Source organism: Pararge aegeria, chromosome 17 (genome assembly GCF_905163445.1).
Source record: "Pararge aegeria chromosome 17, ilParAegt1.1, whole genome shotgun sequence".
Taxonomy (NCBI): domain Eukaryota; kingdom Metazoa; phylum Arthropoda; class Insecta; order Lepidoptera; family Nymphalidae; genus Pararge; species Pararge aegeria.
The window spans coordinates 15510638-15527870 of NC_053196.1; the positions used below are offsets into that span (position 1 = coordinate 15510638).

The 17233-nt window shown below is 36.1% G+C and overlaps 3 protein-coding genes across 3 annotated transcripts; 1 reads left to right on the forward strand and 2 right to left on the reverse strand.

Annotated features, from left to right (window-relative positions):
- Nucleotides 1–2546: 2546 nt before the first annotated feature.
- Nucleotides 2547–4559, reverse strand: LOC120631059. Its single transcript, XM_039900472.1, has 3 exons — nucleotides 4406–4559; nucleotides 3845–3986; nucleotides 2547–2753 (listed from the first exon to the last, which is right to left on the reverse strand). The coding sequence occupies exons 1-3, from the start codon at nucleotides 4470–4472 to the stop codon at nucleotides 2639–2641; spliced, it is 324 nt and encodes a 107-aa protein (XP_039756406.1). The 5' UTR covers nucleotides 4473–4559; the 3' UTR covers nucleotides 2547–2638.
- A 752-nt stretch (nucleotides 4560–5311) lies between these two features.
- Nucleotides 5312–8075, forward strand: LOC120631060 (serine protease inhibitor swm-1-like; the record flags this gene model as incomplete). The annotated part of the gene is made up of 4 exons (XM_039900473.1): nucleotides 5312–5321; nucleotides 6200–6364; nucleotides 7363–7551; nucleotides 7825–8075. Coding segments are annotated over 4 exons (615 nt in total), but the record flags the coding sequence as incomplete, so codon positions are not given.
- Nucleotides 8076–9052: 977 nt separating this feature from the next.
- Nucleotides 9053–16243, reverse strand: LOC120631275. Its single transcript, XM_039900758.1, has 4 exons — nucleotides 16144–16243; nucleotides 15065–15153; nucleotides 10907–11092; nucleotides 9053–9163 (listed from the first exon to the last, which is right to left on the reverse strand). The coding sequence occupies exons 1-4, from the start codon at nucleotides 16241–16243 to the stop codon at nucleotides 9053–9055; spliced, it is 486 nt and encodes a 161-aa protein (XP_039756692.1).
- Between the last annotated feature and the right edge of the window lie 990 nt (nucleotides 16244–17233).

The window sequence follows — 17233 nt, forward strand, 5'->3', positions numbered from 1 at the left end:
TCTGTTGAAGATTAAATAAATAAATAAATATACTACGACAGAATACACATCGCCATTTAGGTCCAAAGTAAGCGTAGCTTGTGTTATTGTTACTAAGATAGCTGATGAATATTTTTATGAATGTAATACACATAAATGCTAATAATGTACAGATAAACACCCAGAAACTTATAAACATTTATGTTCATCACACAAAAATTTTTTCAGTTGTGGGAATCGAACCCACAACCCTGGATGCAGAAAGCAGGGTCGCGTCCCACTGCGCCAACCGGCTGTCTTATTTTGTTTACTAACTTAGCCATTCAGTAGGCTTATACACCCTTTAACGAACATAATCGAAGCAACAGCTAAAGGACTAACGCCAGTTTTTTTTTCAATTAATAGTCCTAATTCAATTTTTTTTGTTTACAAAATTTCATTTATATAATTTCACGCTAAATTCTCAAAATCCATTTATGCTAATCTAAACTAACCAATGATCATTAAGTTATGAAAGGGTAAAATATCACTAGCTTCAACGGGAAAGGAAAACATCGTAAGGAAACCTACCTGCCTGAGAGTTCTTCATAATGTTCTCAAAAAGTGTGTGGAGTCCACCAATTAGCCAGCCAGCGTGGTGTCCACCACGGTGGCTGGCTAATTGGACGGACTTAACCCCTTCTCATTGTCTCAGGAGACCTGTAGATTGATATGTTAGGATAAATCAGATGATACAGACTACATATCAGTCATCACTAATCGCCATGTGAGAGGAATTATTATCAAAATCGATTGAAATATTATAGAACCTGTCAAAAGTCCACAGGCACACACAAAATATTTTCCTGGCGTCACGTACAGAACGCTTAGTGAGAACGCACCCTAACGTGCGACGGTTGACTGAATCCAAGGATGACACAATTTTTTTGTGCCACCGAATTATAACAGCTATTCAACTGTGGCTCAGCTCTGAGGTCACAACCCTGGCTTCTGTTGGCATAACACTTAGAAATCTAGCCCGTATCAGTTGTTCGCTGTTCAAGTTTTTAACAGCTACTCGAAACATTAATTACAACGTTATTTATAGTAAAAATATTTCCCTCGTTTGTTAAAATGTTGAAATTTTCCTTTTGCATGGTCTTCTTGGTTTCCATCAGCGCGGGAGTTTACATAGCTAAGGGTGAGTTGATGAATTTATTTTAAACTAATTCGTTCGTCGTACGCGTATATTACGGTTTTTTTTTTATTTCAGGGAATTCGTTTATTTTCCTGGGATAAAAAGTAGCCTATGTTACTCTCCGTCCTTTCAATTTGCTTGGTTTCTTAGTTAGGGCGTGAAGGAAGGACAAACAAACAAACAAACTTTTCCATAATTACAAAATTACTAAGTATTTCACTTCGTTTAGCTTTTTCGATTGCCCCCGTAGCCACGCTTGCTTAGGTAAATTTGCACTGAGTCCGTCCCTCTGTCAGAGTCCTTAAACTTCAAAATTCATTAACATAACAGCTTTAAATTGACATAATATATTAATGAACTTCAAGGTGTTTAACTGAGTGGCTCGTAAAATTAAATTATGTAGAGATTGAGGCTTTACTCGAAGTAATCACATGAAAAATCTACTCCTACATTGCACTGACGCGCCATCACACACACACAGACACACAAACAATCTTCTTTTTTTTTATTTAAATCTTATTTTGTGTTATAATCTAAGACAAAGATTTTCTACGGAAGGGCGTGACATCCTGGCACAGGTTCTGAAAAGTTAGAGGTGCGTTCCGGGGATCGTACCTTTTCGGTCCTCCCGAAAAGAAGGCTGAAGAGTTAACCCGAAGGCTTGTCGGGACATCCTTTTAAGTCATTCTTTTCGGGAGGACCGAGTAGGTACGATTCCCGTCATGTACCTCTAACTTTTCGGGTTTATATGTGTTATTAATTTAAGCAATAAAAGTATTACATACTTGCTTTAACGGTGAAGGAAAACATCGTGAGGAAACCTAATATTCTCCAAGATCTACGAATGCGCACTTGGCATCCGTGGTTGTACCCTTCGGATTCTGGGCGGAGACTAGAACCCTGTACTGTAATGAGTTGATAATTTTGGAACTAATTTACTCGATTGGATCTATAAAATGCACTACGAATGCGTGTAGATACGGTAATTACAATCACTACCTTAAAAGTTATTAGACAGTAAAAGCTCAACACGAGCTTTACAGAAAGGTTTTATTTAAACTCTGCTTGTAATCATATTTATTATCATATCAATCTCTTGATATCCGTAAATTCAAGTACTACTTTATAAGCACTTTTGGAACTTTGTCTCGAAGTTCTGTGTGGTGTGGAGTATAAAGATTCTCCTTCCTTCCTATTGTTTTCTTTATTCTAAGGTTACCTGGCAGAGATCAGTACTAAGCGATAAGGTCGCATGTTGTATACTGCTTCTATCTGTGTTTTTTTTATTCTTCTTCTGTATTTTTGTGTGCAAATAAATAAAGAGTATAAATAAATAAAGATTGAAGACATTATAAATTACACCATACTTTCCTCTTTTTCGCGGAGTATAGCAAATTAAGCTTAATTTTCTTCAAAAGTCAATTATATATCGTAATAAGTATATGTCGGTGGTAATAAGTACTCCATACGCCACGTTAGTAATCAGATATTTGAAAATCCAGCGGGAATTTTTTGCAAGACGCCTTTTAGTTCCAAGTCGCGACACGCTTGTGCCAGTATGCATCCACCATTAGGATATGTTCGGACCATCCCTTTTCTGAAATTAAAAGTTAGATAAAAACACTGGCCATTATATTAATAAAGTGTACCCAATTTACCCGCGGACCAAATGTAAACAAACAAATGGCAGGTTATGAACATTTTCGATGGAAACAACAAAATTTTTTATTAGACGGCCGACTGGCGCAGTGGGCAGCGACCCTGCTTTCTGAGTCCAAGGCCGTGGGTTCGATTCCCACAACTGGAAAATGTTTGTGTGATGAGCATTAAGTGTTTTTCAGTGTCTGGGTGTTTATAAAAATAATATATTCATCAGTCATCTTAGTACCCATAACACAAGCTACGCTTACTTTGGGGCTTGGTGGCGATGTGTGTATTGTCGTAGTATATTTATTTATTTATTTATTTTCTTTTAAATCTTTACAGAAGACTAAAATGTATATATAATATAATACCCCTTTACTAAGCGAATGGCCTGACATTTATTTGTTTTAAACATTTAGTCCGCGGAAAAAAATGGCCGCTTTTAATATTGGACTGTAAATAAACAAATGACATCTTAAATTTTACTCTCATTTTAACGCGGTATAAGTGCCATGCTTCGTGCAACAGTGTTACAGAACGGGACCAAGAATAATAAGTTTTTTCGTAAACCATGTATATTATTCGCTAGCTTATGTCCGCAGCTTTGCTCAAGTTCAATTTTTGATTTGGTAAATTTTAACTGTTATTAGCTTAAAAAAAAAGTTTTGCTGCTAATAGAAAAATATAAACGTAAACCGAAAACCTGAAACCTAAGTTTCTAGGATGTAAATGTTGATAAATGAAGGATTTTATACAAACTTTTATCCTCATTTAACCTTCTTAGGGTTGGAATTTTCAGAAATCTATCGGTCTGCAAAATTTCAGCCCGATCCGTCCAGTGGGCGTCCCAGTCCAGAGCTATGCGTTGATAGATCAGTCAGTCAGTCAGTCAGTCAGTCAGTCAACTTTGCCTTTTATATAAATAGATTAATATTCATCAGTTATCTTAGTACCCATAACACAAGCTACGCTTTGGGGCTAGATGGCGATGTGTGTATTGTAAAAAATAAATAAGAGATATGAGAGACATGGATATAATCTTACTTGCAGAAACATCCAGCTTTGCAATGTGCCAATCGCTTGGGTGAAGACTTCACTCTCTTTGTCAATGACTGGGTCTCCCAGCACGTGTACTCCTCGTAGAACGAACATGACTTGTGTACTTCGCCATGAAGGCATTCCTTTTCTGTCAAATTAAAACAAGGAGAGGTAGATGCAACTCCTTACAGTTTTTAATACAATTTGGGAACTGTTTTGTTGGTAGGCGGGCGATGGAGAGAGCTATTGTCGGAGTATCTACGTTATCAAATCAGAAATTAGGAGATCCGTAGAAGAACTAGAGTTATCGACATAGTTGGGCACATATGCTGGAGTAATGATGTACGTATGAGTCTCAAGATGCTGGAATGGCCCTGCGAGAGTTGGTCATTTCCAAAGAGCTAGTTGGTTTGGATGCCAAAGAGTTACAATAGTAAACAATTATTGCTTCTGGGTCGAAATATCATCGAATCTCAAAATATTATCGAGGTTTAATTATTTTTAAGAAATTTTGTTTAACCACGGAAATCATAGATTATATTTATTAAACAATATTATTATACTTACTTATCATTAAAAAGCTGCATTTACTCACAAATAAACATAATACAGACAGTAAAATAACAATCGTCATGATAATCGATTAAACAAATACAGCTGTTATACTTAGTAGGAAGTAATTTGGATTGTTGATTAAATTTGATTTAGGCGTGAAATTAGTTCGATAATAAATCACCAGTTCAAATAGAAATCCACTACTATTGCAGTAACAAGTTATAAATGCCATGATTTTAACTTAACATGTTTTCTACTTCAACTTTTACCATGAATCTAAATCCAAACAAATTATTCGTAAGATAGCTGTAAGCTTAAAAATTTTTTTAAATGAATAAAATCAGACTTCCACATACGCCCAGGAACTAAAAAGCAAAAACTTGTTGGTTTTTTAATAACACCTCGACCGATTACCATAATATTTTAATGTGACCACCTGGAAAGTACGCCCTTTAAAACAAAAAAGATTTTTTTTAAATCGGTTCAAGCGTCTTCGAGTCATCGGGTAACATACATAAAAAAAAAAAAAAGATTTGGACGAATTGAAACCTCCTCCTTTTTGAAGTCGGTTAAAAATGTAAATTGATAACGTTGGGAAAGAGCAACTGCTGAGTTTTCCTTTGCGGATTCTTCTCGACACAATCTGCCTTCTGAAACAGTTAAAGAGTCACTACGAACATACTTGACGTTTTAAAAGTGCTTATATAGAAAGCCTACCTGAATTAATGAATTTTGTTTCTCGAATAGTGAGGATAAAATTTGTTTATTGGGCTGTTGCCAGTATATGTTATGCCACATAATTCAAATCCTCGTAAGCAAAAATATTCTATAAATATATCCCTCAGATAATTGTCAACATTTCTTAAATATAGTTACCACGATCCATGCAACTGGATCGAAATATCGACAAATCCAAAATATTATCGTGGTATGTACCCGGTGAACTATATTTAAGAAATGTTGATTAACCACAATTATCTTAGTTTAAAATCTTTAATAGTATTTATATTGTTTTATAAAATATCACTTGCTTCAACGGCGAAGGTAAGGATCGTGAGGAAACCTGCATGTCTGAGTGCTCCCCATCATGTTCTCAAGGGGTGTAAAGTCCACCAATCCGCACTAGGTTAGCGTGGTGGACTACATCCTAAACCCTTGTCTCTGTGGGGTGAGACCCGTGCTCTGTAGTGGGCTGGTAATGATGATGTTTCTAAACGTTTACCATAAAATTAGGAAAATTGGAAAAGTTTGTGAGCTAGCAATATTCCGCAGGTGTGAATTCAGACTTGCTTAGACGTCTTCTCTGTTTTTGGACACAATGCAATACATGTAATAATGTCTGAATGCGGATTCTGTACGTTCTTATTTCTGTGGCTCATAATAATTATCTTTCTTTCTTTATTTATTACACGATAATCTGGTGAAAGCTGAAAAGGAAAAAGTATCTAAACACTTGGACCTTGCTCACGAAATTACCGCCATGTGGAATGTTCAGTCGACTGTTATTGTCCCGATCGTCGTTTCAGTCAATGGTCTTCTCGCGAAAAGCTTCGACCAACATCTTAAGAAGCTTTCGCTTGGTTGTTGGATCAAGGGTCGGATACAGAAGGCAGTAGTCCTTCAAACGGCGCGTATGGTGAGGAGGTTCCTCACTCTGGAGCCCTGACCGCCGGTTGCTTGGGCATTCAAAAGCCCCGCAAGCGGGGGTGGATGTTTTTTTTAATAATTTTTTTATTTTTTTTAAGCATTGTTAAGAAATAAAAAAAAAAAATGAAAAAGAATAAATGATAGTATGAAATGTTTCAGGTAATTGCCCGACAAACGAAGAGTACCTTCTCTGCGGTTCAGCATGCCAGCAAAACTGCAGCGACCTCAATCCGGGAAACTGCACGGATTGTATTGAGGGATGCTTCTGCATGACTGGTTACTTAAGAGATGAGAACGGGACTTGCGTTACTGCGGGGAAATGTGGTAAGTACTTTTACACCTTAAACAGTTGTGGCTCCTCTGATGCGGTGGAATATCATGGGCGATGAAGTCCACCAATCCACATTGTGCCAGCGTGGTGGACTACGGCTAAAGCCCTTTCATCCCCATTCTTTCAGACCCGTCCCCTATAGCGGACTGGTAATGGGTTCATTGGCGTGCATAGCGTTTATGCACAGGGTATGTAGATGATATATAATAAAAAAGCTTCGGTATGAATTGCTCTTATTTCATTGGGATAACAAACAAAACTATTATAATACTGGCTAAATTTGTTGTGGGCTCTTCTTAGACCAGGGCGCGCATGGAACCCTCCTAGTTAGTTTAGTTTTTAGTTAACGAATGCAGTTAACACCATCACCTAAAATTAGTATACTAACATGTTAAATGTATGAACGCTTCATAAGTGCCTTTGATTTTGAATTTGATATGTTTGATAGGCGCTAACTTTAGTTCGAAGGAAAATGTGGAAATGTGTCATACAAATATTAGTTTTTTGTTAACGCAACATAGTACTAGCAGTTTGTAGATAAATCATAGTGTTCCGTATCGTTTATCTGTTTAGATATCGAAAATCCTATCTCTTTTAGGTGACCTTTTAAATCTTTTCCTATTTCCTGATGTTTCTTACAAATAAGCAAAACTGCCAAGAAGTTTTTTCCTATAAGTTCTTAGAGTTGTTTATCCGGTCGAATATCAAGGAAACTATTGTACGTTTTTTATCTTCATTTTGCGAACTGAAGAGTGCTTTAGTGACTTTATTTATTTTGTTTATCTAGCGACGTAACTTAAGATATGCGCGTAGAATGAAATACCTTTTATTTTCCTGATAGTGTAGGCAATTCTACTATCGATTTTGAATAATTTTAATGCTATTTCTAATCCGTTTTTATCTTTGATTTCTTAGGACAATTTTTAATGATTTCTTCTCCTTTAAGAAAGTAAACAATTTATTTACGTTAAGTTTTGCTTTCTATTATCAGGTACAAATATATCTTGCGGTGAGAACGAAGAATTTCTACCATGTGGAAGCGCTTGCCCTGCCACGTGTGCTGTACCGGAGCCAGAAGTGTGTGGCCTTACGTGCAGCATGGGTTGCTTTTGTAAGGAGGGCTTCTACCGGGATGAGGTCAGCCATATGTGTGTGACAATGGACAATTGCTCTACCGTTGGTAAGTTAAAAAGCACCAGCACGTGTGAGTTACTTGCCAGTTAAGATCTTTTGGCGAGATAAGGTCAATCTAACCTAGACTCAGTTAAAAGTTGTTGTTTCTAGCGGAAACAAATAGCTTTGGGACGTGGATTTTGGAACTTCCTAAGCTACGATTGAACACTTTCGCCAAATTTTTTACAGCGATTACAAGTCGTCTACTGGCAGCAACTATAGAATAGTAACGAAAATTTAGGGGAATTTCGAGTATAAGTTGAAATATTTTATTTTTCAGACATGTGCTTCAACGCTAACGAAGTTTACGACATATGCAACGCGACCTGCGAGCCAACTTGTGCCCAACCGGAACCAATATGTGCCAAGGTCTGCAAATCGGGCTGCATTTGCTCGCCAGGACTCCTGCGCAGTCCTGAAGGAGAGTGTGTCAGTGTCGAAAAGTGTCCTCCTTCCAACGGGACCAAACCTGACGTGTTGAACAAATATCTCACTACTATCAACAAGATACTACATTTGACTGCTGTTTAACAATTAGGGGATATCCATAAGAAATTTAAAATGATAACGGCGTAAAGTTTGTAGTTTTAGTAATTCATTTTTCTTTTTTATGCGGTTTGTACTCTGGGGCTATATAAGCAAACGCTGCGACTAGATTAGACGGAAATTTTCATTGCGGGATTGGATGGATCCAGACTGTGTTTCCACCAGAGCTGTTTGATGTACTTACCTAATAAGCAAGCGAGATTATAGCTAAGATACCTATTCAATTTTTGTTGCACAAAATTGTTTACATCAATGTCTTTCATGGTCAGGGTATTATACCATGGTCAGGGTTTTTCAAATTGCCATGTGAACGAAGTCGCAGATGAAGGCTAGTATAAAATAAATGATTGAATTCAATCGTGACCTGGGGTTAGTTAAATTTAATTTTGTTGTTACGTATTTCATTACTGTTGAACAATAATTTAATATTTGCTCGGGATTGAAAGGCACAGAGTTTTGGTCCAGAAATTCTAATCATTATCTGCATCAACTGCATTGTTTAGTAATATTATGTTATGAATACAAAATTTAGATACGTTCAGAAATTTTATACAAATTAATTTAAGATTATATATACTACGATAATACACACATCTAGCCCAATGTAAGCGTAGCTTGTGTTATGGGTACTAAGATAGCTGTTGAATATTTTTAAGAATATAATACATATAAATACTTATAATATACAGCTAAACACCCAGACACTGAAAAACAATCATATTCATCACACAAACTTTTTCCAGTTGTGGGAATCGAACCCACGGCCTAGGACTCAGAAAACAGGGTCGCTGCCACTGCGCCAGTCGGCGGTTAGATTTTTAGGAATTAATTAAGGCAATAATAATATCAATATTTAAGTTTAATAAATACTAAGAATTTACAAATATATAGGTAAGTATAATAATAATAAATAACAAAATAAATTATTAAAAAAATTAAAGTAAGGTTTTTTAAAACAACATTTATGTCAAAATGCACCTTAAACTAATAGCAATAAATACAAACTTCATGAAAAGATTGCGATAGTGTCGTCCGCTGGAGTTTCTCATTTGAATAGTGATGATATTGCTCACCTGTAAAAAGATAATAACTAATAAAAAATATATCTTATTCTGACTCATCATATTATCTCTAGGAACATTTCTACAATCATGGAAATCTCATACCAAATATTATATAATATAACATAAATATAATTATAACCATGACCGTATTTCAGTCAAGTTAAGTTCCTCGGAAAATAATCAAATCCATAATTTTTATTTTAAAAACACTTTGGTTCATAATGTTTATAAAACTCAACTTCTGGAACTTCCTAATTACCCATTTTTAGATAACAAGTACGGAAAGTTATAATGGTACAACATGGGATAGAATAAAATACCATATCTTAAAGCTCCTGAAATAAAATACTTAAGTCTGAATTATTTTTGTTTTTTGTGAAGGTTATACTAGCGACACCTAGTGGAAATCGTACTCATTACATCAACAAAATGTTTTTGAACTCCGAAAGCTCGGCTCTGTTACGTCTACAACCAGGTAGTTTTAAGATCGCAGCATAGATGGCGCTCTCATGTTAAAACCTGAACCGGAGAAAAGAACTATTTTTATATCCACAATAGATAGTAGTAGAATAGTAAAAATACAATAAATATTGGAAACTGGAAGAATTTATTTTTTACAGTTTTTAAAGCATTAATGCCTTAATCTCAGAACTTCCAGTGTGGTTTATAATAATTATATATAATGACATTTAACGGCAAAAGGAAATGAATCAACAAGGAAGATTTTGTACAGTTGTCATTGTTTTAAATGTAAAAATCTTTATTTAGAGATTTTTTATACCTCTGCAATCTTATTAGAGTTTAATAATAAAGTGACAGCAATCGGACGGTAGCGGACCAACCCGTCAGGTGTAATAAGTATTGATATATATTCGTTTTTGGCTTTAACCCACATTAATATCAGGTTTTTTACGGCATTAGCGTTAGCGGCAGATTTAGCGTTCCAGTACACGCTAAATCACTTGGCACTTCTTTGTCGGTAGGGAAGTAGCTAGCCACAGCAGAAACCCGACCATTCAGCACTTATAAATTTCAGAATTACCTCTCCAGCACGGATAACATGGGCAGGAGAAAATTATCTCCTCGGGGAAAGGATACAAATTTATCTTCTCCCACAGCTTTAGTAGTTCTCAGAGCACAGGTGCACAAGTGGAAATAATATTCAAATAATATATATGTGTAATATTAAACGGGCTTAATCTCTCCTATTCCATGTTCCCGTACTTTATCAGGTGGTTACGTTAATTATCGGAACTATCTAGTTTCCTGAAATCCAAATACTTAAAGTGCCCTATTATAGTTCTTAGTGTTTAGAATACCATTCATCTGAAAGAGTGGAAAATTAAAAATACGAGTATGTTAAGAATTGCTCGTAAGAGTATTCATAAAAATTGTTACTTCGTAGACTTAACCTCTATCAACTGTGTCTGTGATCAAATCTTCTACGATTCTAAATATTTAAGTTTTATGAAACCATCTCGCCTTGCAGTTAAAGTTAAAAGGTATAGCGACGATCATCAAACTTGCACGGAACGAGAAATAGCAGCCGGCCCAAAATTAGGCACTATACCTTATTACTTCCGTAAAGTTAATAAAAATGACTCCCTCACAAAATAAAAGAAATGTAAATGCTGGAAATAGATAAAAGAAAAAAATTATCCCCTGCACGTACTGTGAAGCGGAGGTAATTCTGAAATTGACTGCTACTGGTCGATAAAACTAATGAATCATTAAAAACATAATTCCAGTCACCTTTTTATACTCTTCTTCTCTTATTCCATAAACCAAATAGTTGTAGGAGAGGAAATCCGTCTGGTTGGTGATTAATTGGAACACTATGCTTTTGGAACCGGTTTGACCTCGGACCACGTTGAATTCCACATTGCCGATCAAGTCCGTGGTTGTTGTAACCTGGAGGTAGGAGATGACGTAGCCATTCTGTAAATTTAAAATATAGTTGAAAATCCAAAAGTGCACGCCTCATAATCTTATTCATTACAATAAAATTAAGATTATTTGTAAATATTCATTAAACTACATCTAATTACACCGTGAAAAGTAATAGTAGGCTTCTATGCCTCAAAATTCTGAAGCTTATAAAAAAAAATCAACTCGATAAGATAAGTGTTTCGCTCGTTATCGTGACCACAAGATACGGGATCCGCACATGCAAACACACGGACGTCTAAGACAGAACTTTTTTTAGCTTCGCTTATGAGGCGTGCAATATGGATGAAGCTGTGATAGCTTATTGGCAGTAGGAGAGCAGAGTTTTTGAGACAGAGTTCGTCCGGGGAAGTACTATCGGCTTGCTTATTTCTGCCGCTAAGCAGCACTGAGGCAATGCTGTGTCCGAAGAGCGTGGTTGCAGGTGTACCAGTAAAGACTGCATTAACGCCTAAGGTTAATGCATACAGGGTAATATTTCACAGGATGTTACTATCTACCTTTAAGTTTAGTTTATTTATAAAGGAGTGATTTTTATTTTCTCCTAAACTACTATTTTTTTATGGCAAAATTAATCGGTTAATCATTCACCATCAAATTTGTTCTATTAGAGAAATCGGCTAAAGGTAATGGTTTGAATTAAAATTAACATCATTCCTGCCTTAGCGAGTATAGATGAAAATTATATCTATATATATAAAAATGTTAAGTTGGTTTGTGTACGCTTCAAAAACTCTAAGTTCTGCACCGATCGAGCTGAAATTTTAGCATGATATAAGTATAATCCGCATCAAGGAGTGTGATTTATCAATTTTTTTGCATCAGTCACATATCCGCGACCGCGAACCCACAGTTTTTTTTAACGACCGATGTACCAGGGACCGCGCCATCTGCCGAAAGCGTGAAAAACACTCGCTGACATTTGTAATATTCTCTGTTTTGTTTCTCATTTCTCAACAATTCCATTAAAATGTGCCACAGCGAAACGTGACAGGGTAAAACTAGTAAAATAATAAAAATCTTATTTTGCAAGTTGAAAAATGGAATAATCCTATCAAATTGGTGTATTGCCATCGGTTCTCGACCTATCTACAAAAGTTTGGACGAAATCAGACCGTTAGAAGAGGGTCAAAATCAAGTCCAAAGGAGTCGGTTACAAACTTACATACAGGTTAAGAAGGTAATATAAAGCGTGTAAATTCAAAGTTCATTTGTTTCAAATAGACCTAGTTTATAAGCAGTTTTGAAAATTCAAGTATGTCTGTTTGTAGTGACTCTACCGCCAGTTTGCAAGCCAAATTCTACCAAGAAGAGCCGGCAAGAAACTCTGCAGATTGCTCTTTTTCTATATCATTATACACTTCACGATCTTGTGATAGATGAGAGCGGAGCCTGCTTCCAAACAGTTATCGTTAAGAAATCCAAGTCAATCCAAATCAATCGTATAGTAACCAAGAGTTATAAAAGAGTGTAAAAAACTGTTAACAGACTATTTGCTAATTCTGTATTCTTGTACTGTTAGTTAGTGTTTTGTTGCAGTCAAGTTATTCCATCTATCTAAATATAAAGGAAAACGTTCGTGGAATAACAACGCGCAATTTCTTAAAGTCTGTCTCAGTTTACGTTGAGACTGTACAAAAGGATTTCGCTCTGCTTACCTACTGCAACGCTCCGAGCTGGAAAGCTACGGAAATCCTGAGAAATTTTTAGCGTTACAAACTCTACCCTGTATGTTAAGCTATTGACACTTTAATTTTTATTAAGTAATAAAGTAATTTAATTGTTTAACCTATGACCAATTTAAAACTTTGTCCTGGTCTACAATCTAAACGGCAGAATACATAAATTAGAACTTTTAAAAAGTCTTTTTTTTTAAATATTACCGCATATTCATTTATTTATTTAATCGTGATTAGTAGATAGTGGTAGAGCTTTTTATGTGGGTACCTTCTATTATAGGTACATTGATACCCTGTGGATCAACTATACACAGGCATCGCTAAACGCCCTACTAGTTCAGTATAATGATGGTTTCAGAATGCTGTTGGGCTTACCCCGTTATTGTAGTGCATCAGAAATGTTCGCGATGGCTCATACTGATGTCTTTTTTGCCATCAGAAGAAATCGAATTGCATCCTTGATGAAAAGAACGCGGGTAAGCAGTAACGGCATTCTGAAAGCACTAATAGATCGATACGACTCTCCAATTTACAAGTTGTATGTTAAACTCCACGTAGGGCTGCCTGGACGCAGAAATTTTAATTTGGAACTTTTTTTTTAAATTAATTTAATGTAAGTTTTTAATTTTTTTATTCAGTTTAGTTTTTAATTATTCTATTTATGTTATAGTGTAGTGCGTAGTGATGGGTCATAGAACCAAATAAATAAATAAATAAAAAAAAAAATTGAGTAGGAACTTTCTACAGCGTTATACCCCTTTCTCCTTCAACCACACCCTTCAGATCGGAACACAGCAAAGCGGTTTTGCGGCAGAAGCACTTAGGTATCTATCTGAGTTTGTCAAATTCAAATTCAAAAATATTTTATTCATGTAGACCTTATCACAGGCACTTATGAAGCTTTCATATATTTAACATATTAACACTAATGTTAGTGATGGTGATAACTGCATTCGTTAACTTAAAACTAAAGCTAGGAGGGTCATCTATCATCTACTTAACGAAGGTGACTTAAATAGTCGTATAAATAATCAAACTTCAGACCCTTCTTTTCCTATTCCAGTCTAAAAATATGTTCCAGAACCGCCGGAAAAATTTTCGGTGAAAGTGGCTCACCTTCTCTCGCGCCTCTTTTATCGAAAACTCACTATCTTCCTTTTCTGATCTTACTCTTGCATTTTGTATACACGCTTTTTATTAGGTTGATGTATTTGTCTAAAAGCTTTACTACTATGTAATTATTATTTACTAGCTTCTGCGTGGACTTCTCAACTCGTTCTAAGTTCTCAAAACTATTTAAGACATTATAAAAAGTTCTCAACTCGTTCTAAGTTCTCAGAACTATTTGAGATATTATAAAGAGTTCTCAACTCGTTCTAAGTTCTCGGAACTATTTGAGAGATAAGTATAAAAAGTACATGTCCTTTTCCAAAGCATAGGTGACATGCATACAAAATTTCAAAGTCTGTCCGCGGCTTAGCTCGTAAACAATTTTAAATTTTCCCTCGGGAACTACTTAAGGAATCGAGATAAAAGGTAGCCTATGTTCTTTCCTATATCAAAGGCTATATGCCAGTTTCAGCAAATTTTATCTAAATCCGTTCAGCCGTTTTTGCGTGATTGAGTTACAAACATCCACACTTTCACACTTATAATATTATAATATTATATATATATATATATATATATATATATATATATATATATAGTAGGAATATTTAATTATTATTTATTATTATCATCTTCTGACCCATGTTTTTGACACCACTCAGAATGCGTTCCCAGATAAGCATTATATGCCGTACATCATGAATACGTCCAAAACACTACGCTGATTTTGCAGCTGAGACCCGAGTGTTAACTATCTCAATGCAAATCACGTAGTTCTGTTGCTCCCTTGCTGCATGAAAGATGGTCAAAGCGTTAAACACACTGCCGCATTTATGATGTGATTGCTGGATTCCTTTACCCGGTTTTCATGGTTTTCTTTTCTAATATTAAAATAAGCCCATAAAACTCTACACAACCGTTTTTTTGCACAAATTAATGTTGTCATTCCGTGGCTTCCATGCTGCGTGAAAAAAAGGTATTTTTGTCTTTTAAAATTAATCAATACTTATCGTGCAAATAGTTTTTATTAAAAGCATGCAAATATGTGTAGTGTTGGTGTGCATGTGTATATATAGAGGATGTGTGTTAGTGAATGTATGTATATATGTATGTAAAAAATTGTTATGTACCTATATATTTGGAAGGTATAACTTAGGTTGAAGTTGACACTCACTTTGGCATTCGCTGTGACTGTGATGAAGAACGGATCAAGGTTATTCCTGTGCCGATACCTCTCAGAACCTCCGCCTATCGGCAGAGAACCTGAAAAATATAATTTATCTTTCAGCAACTCAACATTCACTATCATTATCATTACTTCAACCGATTGATGTCCACTGCTGGACATAAGTATTTTGTAGTGAGTTCCAAAATGTACGCTCCTGGGCCGCTCTCAAGCGGCTCCCAGCGACTCGCGTTATGTCACTGCTTTTACCGGTGTGATGAGGTCGCCATTCTAGCACTGTGGGACCCCAAGGTCCATGGGTTATCCGAGCTATGTGCCCCACCCACTGCCACTTCAGTTTCGGGACTCGATAAACTATGTCGGTAACGCCAGTTCTACTGGGGATCTCTTCATTTCTGATTTGATGAAATAGAGATCATAGAACGCTCCATCACCCGCTGAGTGACTCTGACCCTTCTTATGAGCATCACTGGGAATACACATTTTTCCATTTCAATCATTAATTGTCTCTTCTGGTTTACTGGTCAGGATTACAAGGTCCAAGGTTCGTTCACTGGACCGGGTCAGTAATGGTTAGGTTACGTTTGTTATCAAAAAAATCTATTGACGATTGATATTGTCAACCCCATGCTTCGGAGAGCACGTTAAGCTGTCCTGGTCTTTATGACTAACACGTACATACACCGGTTCGTGCCCAGCTATGGAAGTTCAGGTATAGGAAACCATTTGCAAGCGTGAAAATAGATAATTCATTTTTTATTACACTACAAGTAAGGCCTTGTTGCAATCCTTGTTTGTTAGTGATAAGCGGTTTAACCCCAAATCGGGCTGTTTCTACGCGGGACTCTATGAAACGCTAAATCGTTTGGCAGCACATCCTTTTCGATAGAGTGGTATCTAGCTCTGAACAAAGCCTCCAACCAACCAGACCAGAGAAAATTCAGAAATAATAAATACTAAAATGCCGACAAAGGAGATCGAACCTGTAAACTCCGATTTATAAGACAGCGGATATCACTGTTCCAGGGAGCTCGTCAAAAGTAAGATAAATAGTAGGTTAAACATACCGTGATATTCAATCCCAATTTTGAATGACTTGGTCGCAAACATTTGCGGCCAACCCGCCACTATTCCAAACAATGTAAATATTATGACGAGTTTATGCATATTGTTCAATAATATAGCAATTTTCTTTTTATGTAACTTGTTATTATGTTATTTTTATGAAATTCCTTCAATAGGCAAACACGTACTAACATTGACTCGGTGTTTTATCTCCGCTATCTATCTCTTGAGATAAATTGCTCTTCTTTTGAGATTAAGCGCAGTTTAAATTGTCTAAATACGATAAATTGAGACATCTACATTCTCGACTACATGTCGTACATCGCGATGAACCTGTAGGCGAGGAATAATGTTCCGCACTCCTACACTCCTTATTGATATAAAATGGCAACATTACAAAAGCTAACCATAATAAAATGCTTCGAGTATCAAAATAATGAAGTGATTTTAAAACAAAATTCAGTAGGCAGCGTTATGTGCGAACTGACCGAAAATTAAATAAAAATGTGTTTATCTGTTTTGCAATGAATATACAAACTTCCCCCAATAAAATCTAATTAAATAATTATGAAGCGATGATAATGAGTAGGACTTCGACTTCACCTTCGAGGGGAGAGTTCGAATCCCGGCGCGAAACTCTAACTTTTCTAAGTTTTGTGCGTTTTTAGCAATTAAAATATCACAAGCTTCAACGGTGGAGGACAACATCGTGAGGAAACTTGCATGCTTGAGAGTTCTCCATAATGTTCTCAGAGGTGTGTGAAGTCCACCAATCCGCACTGGGTCAGTTTGGTGGACTACGGCATTAACCCCTTCTTATTGTGGGAGGAGACCCGTGCCCTGAAGTGGGCCGGTAATGGGTAGATGTGAGTAAAGATCAATCTTCGAGTTACAATTTTACTATAAGTAAAGATAGGTAGTGTATATCAAAGTAAAAAATATCATTATTCAAGTAGGCCATAGGTGGCACTTTTGATGCGAACATTACATGAGAGTTACACTGTAGTGAGATGATGGCTATAACCACATTCGTAAAAACTTCAAACTAAAGCTACGAGGGTTCCAAGCTCGTCCTGGTCTAAGAAGAAACCC